Source organism: Olea europaea, unplaced genomic scaffold, assembly GCF_002742605.1.
Source record: "Olea europaea var. sylvestris unplaced genomic scaffold, O_europaea_v1 scaffold2270, whole genome shotgun sequence".
Lineage (NCBI taxonomy): Eukaryota > Viridiplantae > Streptophyta > Magnoliopsida > Lamiales > Oleaceae > Olea > Olea europaea.
Window position 1 is genome coordinate 19,764 of NW_019240765.1, and position 11,274 is coordinate 31,037.

At 34.0% G+C, this 11,274-nt stretch overlaps 1 protein-coding gene across 2 annotated transcripts; it reads left to right on the plus strand.

The window, feature by feature from the left end:
* Positions 1-664: 664 nt before the first annotated feature.
* Positions 665-5,124, plus strand: LOC111381247. 2 transcript variants are annotated; one of them, XR_002700299.1, is made up of 3 exons: positions 665-3,687; positions 4,374-4,479; positions 4,618-5,124. XR_002700299.1 is itself a non-coding variant. In XM_023005001.1 (3 exons), the coding sequence occupies exons 1-3, from the start codon at positions 3,596-3,598 to the stop codon at positions 4,831-4,833; spliced, it is 402 nt and encodes a 133-aa protein (XP_022860769.1). In that variant the 5' UTR covers positions 665-3,595; the 3' UTR covers positions 4,834-5,124. The 2 variants fall into 2 exon arrangements, 1 of the variants encoding a protein (XP_022860769.1); XM_023005001.1 differs by having other exon boundaries at positions 4,386-4,479.
* The last annotated feature ends 6,150 nt before the right edge of the window (positions 5,125-11,274 follow it).

Genomic DNA, 11,274 nt, shown 5'->3' on the forward strand with positions numbered 1-11,274 from the left:
TTGATCTAGCGACCTCCATTTCCAGAAAGTATCGCATTTGACCTAGGTCTTTTACCTCAAACTCTTTAGCTAAGACCTTCAATCTCTCCACTTCTCCTGTGTTATCTCCAGTGAGGATGATGTCGTCGACATACATGATTAGGATGGTCCTCCTTCCGTCATTGGATTGTTTGAAGAACATAGTGTGATCTGACTGTCCTTGTTGGTATCCTTGATTCTTTATCACCTTTACAAATCTATCAGGCCACGCTCTTGGTGATTGTTTGAGTCTATACAGGGATTTCTTCAATTTACATACTCTGGTTTCTTCTCCCTTCTTGCAAAATCCTGGCGGAAGCGTCATGAACACTTCTTCTTCCAGCTCACCATTTAGAAAAGCATTTTTAATATCAAACTGGCCAATCCAGGTTTGCTGCCAAAGACAAGAGGGCCTATATAGTATTTAGCTTTGCTACTGGTGCAAATGTCTTGATATAGTCAATACCGTATGTCTAAGTGAACCCCTTTGCAACTAATTGGGCTTTGTACCGTTTTACTGTGTCATCTGCCTTGTACTTCACGGTGAACACCCACTTACAGCCCACTATTTTCTTCCCCTTTGGCAAAGTCATCACCTCCCAAGTTCCATTTTTTTCTAATGTCCTTAGTTCTTCCATTACCATTTTTTTCTAATGCCCTTAGTTTTCCATCACTGCTTTTCTCTATTCTGGAATCTCCAAGGCTTCTTGAATATTCTTAGGAATCCGGATTCTATCAAGGTTAGACGTAAAAGCACGACACTTAGCAGAAAGAGCATTATAAGATACAAATTTTGAGATAGGATGGAGAGTACATGAACGAGGTTGTTTTCTAAGAGCAATGGGTAAGTCATCAAGATTTGTTACCTAGCCAGGATTGGGATTTGGATCATGAGAAGTCGGAGCTATCACCGATTCTGACTCTTTTGGTTCTTCGAATGCGAGAGTCTCATTTGGCTTTGACTTTGGTCTCCTTGAGTAGACAAGTGTCTCCCTGTCTGTTTGCTTTCCCACATCTTCCCCTGAGTTCAAGATTCCTTTTGTGTTGGACAAGGAATGAGAGGGTGTATTGTATGGGGTAGATTCAAATATCGCAACATCGAAGTCCATGTTTGAGTGTCGAGCTTCACTCTTGGACTCCCCTTGCAGCGAGTAGTAGGGAATATGCTCAAAGAATGTGACATCTAGACTAACATATAATTTCTGTGAGATAGGTTCATAACATTTGTACCCCCTTATGAGTGGGAGAGTAGACAAGTAAGATACATTTGAGAGCTTTAGGATCCAACTTATTCCGTTGGGAGGCGTGAATGTGGACAAACACCGTGGACCTGAAAACACGAAGTGGGAGAGACAAACTGAGCCGAGAATTAGGGAAAGTCTCTTAGAATTTTTGGAGAGGGGTGGCAAATGAGAGAACCCAACTGGTAGTCAATTGATGAGGAATGCGGCTGTTAGGATTGCATCACCCCAGAAAGTATTTTTCAAGTTAGAGGTGAACAGTAGGGCACGAGCTAATTCCAGAATATGTCGGTTTTTAGGTTCAGCAACCCCATTTTGTTAGGGGGTGTGAACGCAAGAACTCTGGTGAATAATGCCTTTTTCTTTAAATATTGAAAACTAGGATGACCCGTTTGTTTGTACCATAACAAAAGGCCATTATCCCTAAATGCAGAATTACAAATTGGAGGACAATACTATTTACTCACGTGAGCGTCATCAAAGTAGTATAGCCCGTCGCATTCCTTAGAACGGCCAATTGTCTTTCCCGTTGATAGGTCCTGAAAGACATAATGAGAAGACAAAACGTAGCTGAACAATGAGATTGTTTGATTAGCTGACTAATGGACAACAGATTGCATGAGAGATTAGGAACATGAAGAATAGACTTCAAAGTAAGAAATTTATAGATACGGATACTACCTTTGCTAGCTATTGGGGATAAAGTACCATATGCAATTTTTACTTTCAAGTTACCAGAACAAGGTGAATATGTGGAAAATAAATGATGGGCATCAGTCATATGGTTGGATGCACCAGAGTCAATAATCCAAGGAGTAAGGTGAGAAGTGCACTGAGCGCACTTAAAAAAGTACCTTTGTGGGCTAAGGAACCCGATGGCATAGGAGTAGAAGACTGACCCAAGGTATCTTTAGAATGGCTCGAATTTTTGCAATGGTCAAAAAATGACATTTTATTCTGACTTGGGCTAGATTCTGTGGGAGACCCATGAGTTACAAAGGCAAAAACTTCAGGCCCAGCTGTTATTGTCGCCTTTCTTCTACTCTCTTCACGCCGAGCTTTAGAGATCATTTCTCGAATGAACAGTAATGGCCGACGACCCAAGATTCGGCTCTTCACATCATCGAGCTCTCTGTTGATCCCAACCAGAAACTCGTATAGCTGATACCAGGCATCAAGCTCAGAAACGCCACAAACTGTAACACGTGTCCGGGATTGAATCCTTGGAGAATGAGCCGACCTTCAACATTCTCTTTAACGTGCAAACTCTCTCACACATAAAAATATCATTGGCGCTCTTTTCTCTGCCACGAGCATTTTTGATTCTTCGCTTCTCTGCATGCTTCCTTTTCAGTGGGAAAGCTAGATCAGCAATAACAGCAGGAATAGTAGCCCCGAGCAGGGACCACCATACCTCAACCATTATTGCTACAGTTTCAAAGATTTTTCTCTTCTCCCAGGCATCAGAGGAGGTTTCGCAAGCAGCTCATTCAGCTTCTCTACGGTAAGATTAATTGAGGAATTTTCAAACCCGTCGGCCGAACCCATGGAGGATATTATCTTTGTTTCTCCTTCCTGAGTTGCCGACTGGGTAGACTCATGGCTGTTGGCCATGGATTGCTAGGGTTTTCATTGTAATCCGAGCTCTGATACCATGAAGACAATGAGAATATGAAAGTTGAATCAATTATTTCATTCGATTGTATATTTTCTTTACATACTCGGATCCCTATTTAACACGTACAAAGAGAACAAAAATATGGAAACATAAAATTCAACCCATAAAATCAGCCTAAATATCAGATCTTATATTATGACCTCAATCTCATCCAAATCCCCTTCAAATCATTCGGGATTTCCACAGTATTCTTTGCCTTCATCAATTCTTCAATCTTCCACAGAACCTTGGTTTTCTTCCTCCCTTTTCTTTTGATTTGGAGTCAGTCCACATTTATGTCTAAAATTTTTGCATTGTTCACAAACTTTGCTCCAAAAGGCAGCACAAATTTAAAATTCATCTACACTATCTAAAACTATTTTTGAGACTTCATAGATGGCCAACTTGATGAATAACCTAGTACAGGCAAGACATCATTTTCTAGTTGTTTCCTTCTGCAAGATAACTATGTTATGACACCTGCTGCCAAGCGTAATGCTTACGGAAAGTTTTGAATGAAGCTATAGGGTAGATATCTGCTTATTTAAAGACTTGCATTTATTCACGAGAGAGAGAGAGTTGATAGGACAACCCTGACATATGGCTCTTCTTAAGATGTTGATCAAGCTTTCATTGAACTTCTAGATTATCTCAATGCATATTTGGAGAACTTCCTTAAATGTATTCAATGTCATATATATTGTTATTGCAGACTGAGCTTCATGGATTAGCAGCTTTGCAGTGGTCTATCTGTCAAGACTCACTCAGCAGGTGTTCTTATAATACTTCTCCCTTTTCAGAAAGTGCTCTTCTTTGGCACTTTGATGTGAATAACACGTTTAGAACTTGATTCTTTATTTGTTCAAGAAATTTTTCTCTAGTTAACGTTAAAATTCCGTCAGGCTCTTTATATAAATGCACTGATTCACCAATAATGTTCCACGGTCACAACCATTATATGGTGGTAATTGTCATGATTCATTTGGATTGAATATTTTCATTAATTTTATGTTTTAATCATGCTCTAATGGTACTTTTTTAGAAGGACTTTTGAACTTCATATTTCATTGTATCTGTGAATATTCAACTCTACAAAACTCCACTTATAATTAGTTGAATCAATTCTAATTTTGTCGTAACAAAAACTGAATTACTCTTCCAAACACTATTTTTGTCAAAATAAGTAGATTTTTAACTTGTGAATGTGTACTTAAAAAAAAAAAAAAAAAGGAACAATGCAAATCGTTGGATAGAATATCAACTGTCAGTAACATTAAATTTCACCCTTCTGTTAAAACTTTATCTATTACCATTACAACTCATTTTAGAAGATTTATTATTTGCCGAATCTGTGTGTATGCTTGGCTATGAAGTTCTAGGATGGCAATATTGAAGTTTTATGATTTTAATGCTTAAGTAGAAATATTATGTCATTCTACAATTGAACCGTTATGTAGTTGAGCTGACAGGCCCAATGAAGCTCGTGTGATGTATGAGAAGCTTCAGTCTCACCCAAATCCTCAAGTGAGCAAGAAGGCAAAACAGTTTATATTCGGCTTCCAGGTACATTCAGTAGTTGACTGGTTGTTTATTATGTATAAATTTGATTGAAAGAATTGTTAGCCGCAATGCAAAATTGGAACTTAGTCGGGACACTGGGTGACATGATTTACACGATGACATTCAAATTTCATTTGGCAGGCAATGGAAATGATGAAGGTTAAAAGCTCAATACTTTCTCCTGCAAGCACCGGTTATCAAAAATTTTTTGAAGCATTTGTCGAAAAGAAAACAAATTATCCAGTGCAAGAGGATGAAGTAGCTGAAGGTGCATTGAGCAGTACCTTACCATATATTATTTTTCTTGTTTCTCCAATACTAATCGTGTTACTAATTGCTGCTTTTAGGATCCAATAATGACTTTGTTTTCTATGTTCGAATGTAAATAGTTCCTAAATATTGTTTTGGAGCATACATCTGTATAAAGATCGGCACTGAATTGAGAAAAAAAAAATGATGTCAAAGTGCTTAAAGAGTTACTGGTGTGAAAGCATCTGTATTGTTCCTCGATAGCTTTGAGTTCATAAATTTCTTGCTTTTCCACTGAAATTGTAGAATGTAGTGCAGATTTTTCATAGAAATCTTGTAATGTTCATGTTGTCTAGTAAAACCGTACTTTATTATTTATTGCATTTTTTCTTTGTATCATTGTAGCAGCAGTTAGTAACTGTGAACTATTCCAAAGATTGTGTGTAGTACTCTTGTGATATGTTCGATATGTCAACTCAACTCAGATTTATATTTAAGAAAATGAGTTGGCGGGTTTCAGCATCAGAATAAAAATAGCACCAAAGGGAGGAAAGGAAAGAAAAAGAGGATGTGTTTGTGAAACAAAAAGCTACTTTATTTCTGGCCCGACCTTTGAACTTTGAGCTTGCAAAAAATGAAAAGGAATAGAAAAGCAAATTCCCAATAAGATTTATGCCTTTTTTAATCCGCAATTAGTGATTAACAAGTAAAAAGCATTTAGAACCGGAAATGCTGAATCTTGGAAAAGTAACTTGCACCTTTTTCTTTTTGCTATCAAGTTTTCATTTCATTGTATACAGTGAATTCATTCTTGATTGCATAGCGAGTGTCGTCACCATAACTTCCATAAGACTTTTCGATCATATTTACTACACAATAATAATACGAATAATGGGCCCTGGCCAACCACAACCTGCATTTTTCTACCCCTAATGCTCGACTCATATTGGCCTAAGTTGTGTGTAACGTGTCATGTCGTGTTGAGCCATTGATCTCAATTGTGTGCACAGTGTATCCTTAGAGCATAAGCGCATGAAGTGATTGAAGGGAACAAATATTATTGAAATGATGCTGGAATTGTGATATGATGGGATGCTTCTACGGCCACTGGCAATGGAATAGGGAACAACAGATTGGAGACACTCTTGTAAATATTGAAATTGCTGCACTCGAACGAGCTATTAATATTATTGACAAAGAATTGTCTCCCCCACATGGGCTTGTGTAGCTTGTTCATGATGATCGAAATACAGCTTATTCAATTGTTCTTCTTTTATACGGTTTTAATCGTCTGGCACATTTTGTAATCAAACGAGCGATTAAGTCTCTATTCAATTTTTCTTGAAGTTTAGAATAGTAACCTTATATCGTTGTAGCACTTGATCGCTAGTAAAGAAATCCATCAAATGTGTTTCCATCCGGAAAAGTTTATTAGATTTATCATGATTATCATTTTTTTTTCTCCACCTACGCTTAACATGCTCACAACCCCTTTCGTATGAAAAGGATTATGGATATATATTTTTTGTTATAATTTCATTGGAATTAAAGGAAACTCGAAGCACTTCTTTTTACACTATTTCGGAAACTCAAGGATTCCCAATTGTATAAGTGTGCGAAATACAGAATTTCCAATCCTAGTAGGAAATTGAGGGAAACGGATACTAATAAAAGTTATTGTGGGTAAACAGAATTCCATACTCGATTTATACATAGAGAATTCTACGGACGTTTCTATGAACAAAATATTTGTTCATAGGACTTTTGTTCTTTTATTTCTTGGTTTCCAACTTCTATTTCAATTCTTTCATCATTTTCTTGGATTTATCCTGTTATTCGATCAATCGACAGTCACAATGAAATGGAAGGACTTCTACTACAGAACCGGCTGTGAGAGTTTCTTCTCATCTAGCTTCTAATGAAGAAAATGACTAAATACATTTAATTGAAATGATTGACATTTTTTCTGTAAAATATTTTTTTTAGGAGTTGAAATTAAAGGTAAGAGTATAATAATCTTACAAATCAAAATTCCATTTTTCTTCGTTTTTTAGGGGTAATGGATAGGAGGGAGGCTCCGATTTTAAACCTTTTGAACTCAGTTGTAGAAATAACAATCCTTAATTAACTGGGATAAGATGAGTTGGCAAAGTTGGAATTTTTAATACATTTGAGCCAGACAGGATATTCAATGAAATTTTTAGAATTTGTTGTGTGACCCTCAAGTATTATGAATTTTAAATATTAGAGAAAAATAAAATTATGAGTGCTATTTAAGTTTAAAATAAATCATTTTATTATTATTGTTGTTATTTATTTATTAATTATTATTATTTTTTTATTTTTTTTTTTATGGAGTATAATAGAAATCTTTTGAGGCGGCTTATTTCTCTTTGAAAGCATATCATAGCTACAAGGAACTACAGGCACAAAAGCTCCTACTTGTTATATACATGAGTGAGGCCTCTAAGGAACAATATTATTTATAAATTTATCAAATGGTTGTTGTTGAAAGTTGATTGCCCATCTGATTGTTGTAAAAATTGTTAACTTTACGTCGTTGAGCAAATCAAACCCTAAGTCAACAAGAAAGGACAGACATAAATCTACGGGGTCTTTCACTAAAAACGAAGTGAAGAATCAAGCACATTCGAAGTCTACATCAACATTTGATTTTTGATATTTAAAAATCAAATGAGTACAATTTCGACTAAATTCTTAAATACTGAGTATGGTCCAAAGAAACATTTATAGGTAGAGAATATAGTCCTCTTAGAAAAGCTCTTAGGCATGAATATGCATCAATTTGAGGAACTCTCAAGTCTTAATGGTTGACAATTTTATTTCAACCGTGGATCTCCTAAAAATTGAAGTTTTGATTGAACATCATTGTGTATCGAAAAGGAGATGTTTAGGTACATTACATTCACATCTACTTTATATATCTCAGCTCGAATGATTTGACATAATGAACAAGTTTGATAGAGTTCAAATCCCAATGCCACTAGGCTTGTGATATGAGTTTTATGACACAAGTTCAAAAAGTCGATACCATACCAAAAGTAGGGGAAAGTTTAATAATTTCTTAATGGTACAAAGGATTGAAATTGATTTCACTAACTAATAATATTTTTCTAAGACTTATGCTACTCTGACAAGACCAGCCAATATGGTTTGAAAACAAGTGCTGTGTCAGCAACTATTTGGTCAATTTTTTTTAAAATTGTCCAATCAGTGCATGACACGTATCCCTCAGATTCAAACTCTGTTAGCTGCCCCTATTTTTGTAGCATTGCTTATTATTATTATTATTATTATTATTATTATTATTAAATACAAGCAAACACAATTATAAATCTTTTTTTTATCATAATACACCGAACATCCTTAAAAAGTTTGAATTCTGATGTTTGATGATACCAAAGGTGTGTATCATATTAATGTTACAATACTATCTTCTCTTCAAATTGAGAAATTGCTGACATTACTTTGTTACCATGCCTTGAATTTGGTAATTCTCATATCCATTTTTGAACATCATCACATATTAATTATTTAGTGTTTGTTCGAGATTGGTTCTGTAGACAAGAATATTAGAAACTAGACTTGTTTGAATAGTACTTCAGAAGAATCTTTGAGAGACGAAAGAGGATACGAAATGAACATATTTGATATATATTTCTAAATTATTTTGGAACATAAGAGAGCATTTTTATTTATAATGCTTCATTGACTCTTCCACATAGCTCCCAACCATAGTAATAAATGTATCTATCAACTATTTATTAATATCCTCTAAATACTTAGTAATACAGGATAGTTCAATATAGTAGATATTCTAGAGCAAGGACAATTCTAAAACATAGAAGGTTCTAGATTCATGGACCCACGTAATTACAAGGGCAATATACACAAAGAGGGATAAAATCTGGGGATGAATTGATAAATATTGATTTTTGTTAATTTTTGCAAAATTACAACTTCAACTGTCGTTTAATGAAAAATTCGGCAAGTACAACTATTTATCTCGTTTTTACGTGTATATAATGTATATAATTTTTAAAATTGTTACAACTTACACTCTATGTTGATAGAAAATTATCTAAGGGCACCGATGCTCAGTTTGTGTTAAGCATATCGTTTGATTGGTGAATAAGTTAATAGTAGGTCCTATGAATATAATGATTTATCAATTAATTGTTGTGACATGTCATCGATTCTTAATATAAGCTAAGCATCGATGCCTGTTAAATCATTTCCCCTATATTGATATTGTTACATGTATATAATCTTTGTTATAATATTTATAATTTTTTGAAAAAGTAACTTAATTAGGTTAAACATTTGTACTAAAAAAGAATACTTTTATAATGTTTGTAATTTTATTTATGCGAAACTCGCACCAAGAGTTACAGTGTATGTAATTCTTGATGTAACATGTGACGCATGTAATTTTTTCAAAACTAAACACCACACAAAAATAATCACTTTCCCCCCATCGTCAACCATTATTTACCATCAACAATGTCGCTCAGACCATACTACCAATTCTAATATATTGAGCACCAAATTCTTTGTTTGTAAATGCAAAACCTCTTTAGGATCGGAATTTTCAATCTAAAATGGAGATGAAAATTGATTGAAATTTCGTATCTCCATTTCTAGCAGATCTTAGTTGAGCCAAAAATAGTGAACAAATAAACATAAAATCAATTGACAAGAATTTAAATTGATTTCTTTTATTAATTTGCAAGCATAGACACCTTAATATAAGCACAAAGAAGCAGTGTTCAAGAACATAAACATAAAACATGACAAGATGCATTGATTCTTCAAACTCTTTATAAACTTCATATTCTATTCTACAAGAAGTCGAACCAAACTTCAACTTGGATATCATATTGAAATTCAAAGCAAGAAAAGAAAGAAATTAAAGAAAATCAAACTTATTTAAGCCGCCAACTTAATAATGGCCAATGGTGTTAGGTATCTTATATTTCATATTCAATGGTCGGTCACAACCCTAATAAGTCATAGCCCACCCTCAACCATTTCGTTTACTGTCAAAATTTTTTAATTAAATAAAGTACTAATAAAAAAGCTTGGAAATTAAAATTATTATTAATAAATGCTTGTACTATATGTTTTAAATATATAGATTTTATTAGGTTAGTCTAACGTCATATTCGTTAGAGGATTCACACTAATTATTTAAAATCTAAGCCCCCCTTTGATTTCCATTCTTTGGTCATAAAAATGAAAAATATAATCTTTATCAATCACATCAAGTCATTATATTTGACTTGTTATCTCTTGTGTGAGTTCTGTAACGACTATATTTTTCATTCTCATTCTTACAAAAATGGGAATCAACGGGACCTAGAATATATTGTAAGTTTAATTTGCACGTGAGTTTGCTTAGTTGTCTAATGATTCATAAAATACAACTTTACAAGCATAAACTCGGATACTTAACTCGAGTTTCGGTTGTATTTAAGAAAATAAATTGGCAGGGTTTGAGTGCAAAATAAATCAGGATAAAATTGGGGGGGGGGGGGGGGGGGGGGGGATTTTTTTTTTGGGGGGGGGGGGGAGAGAGAGAGAGAGAGAGAGAGAGAGATCACAAAACTAAATACGTGGGCTAAACAAAAAGTTGAATAGAAATTCCCAATAAGATTTGTTACATCTTTAATCCACAATTAGTGATTAGTAAGTAAAGTATTTGGAAACACCAGAAAACGATGCTGAATCTTAGAAAAGTAATTTTTACCTTTTTCTTTTTTTCTTTTTTCTTTTATATAAAAAGTTTAGAAAAGTAATTGTTAACTTTTACTTTTTATTTCACTTCATTCTTGATTTTGGGTTACTAATAAGATTTTATTTTAATCTTATTTAGTAAATGAAACAACAATATAAATATATCATATATCTATCTTATTCAAATATGGAAAATTTACACACAATATTGATAACTTTAAAATTTTCTTTTGAAATATTAAATAGTCAAACCAAACGAGAACCATCGGTTCCACGTAGAAAAATGGATTTAGATCAGACTTAAATCAATTAGTTCTAGTTCTAATTCTAATTCTAGTCCAATCCTTCTTCCTTTTTTGTATAATTAATGATTATACGTTTAAAATTTTCAACGAAAAATCTATTTATTTAAATTTTTAAAATAATACCAATCTACATCCAACACAACACTACATTTATTATCTCATTCTATCTGTCCTCATAGCATATGCGCATGAATTGATTGAAGCATAGGGAGCAAACTTACTGAAATGATGCAGGAATTATTGCATTATGGGATGCAACTGGAGCCATTGGCAATCACATGGGGAGCAACAGACTGGAGACGCTCTTCAAAAAAAAATTGAAATTCTGCTGCCCTAATTATTTTCTACATTAGTGAGGCCTCCAAGGAACAATAGAATTCATAAATTATTCAATGGTTCTAGTTGAAACTTTCAAGTCACAAATGATAAGTTATCCCTAATTTTGATCTTCTTGTTGACGTCAAGAATTGTTAAAACTTTCATATTA

What these genes read in the sequence shown, in the direction of transcription:
- LOC111381247 (XM_023005001.1), top strand. Translation starts at nt 3,596, where the DNA reads ATGTATTCAATGTCATATATATTGTTATTGCAGACTGAGCTTCATGGA. An exon ending in TGTCAAGACTCACTCAGCAG is followed by an intron (nt 3,688 to 4,385) that starts GTGTTCTTATAA and finishes TTGAGCTGACAG; the next exon opens with GCCCAATGAAGCTCGTGTGA. An exon ending in AGTTTATATTCGGCTTCCAG is followed by an intron (nt 4,480 to 4,617) that starts GTACATTCAGTA and finishes TTCATTTGGCAG; the next exon opens with GCAATGGAAATGATGAAGGT.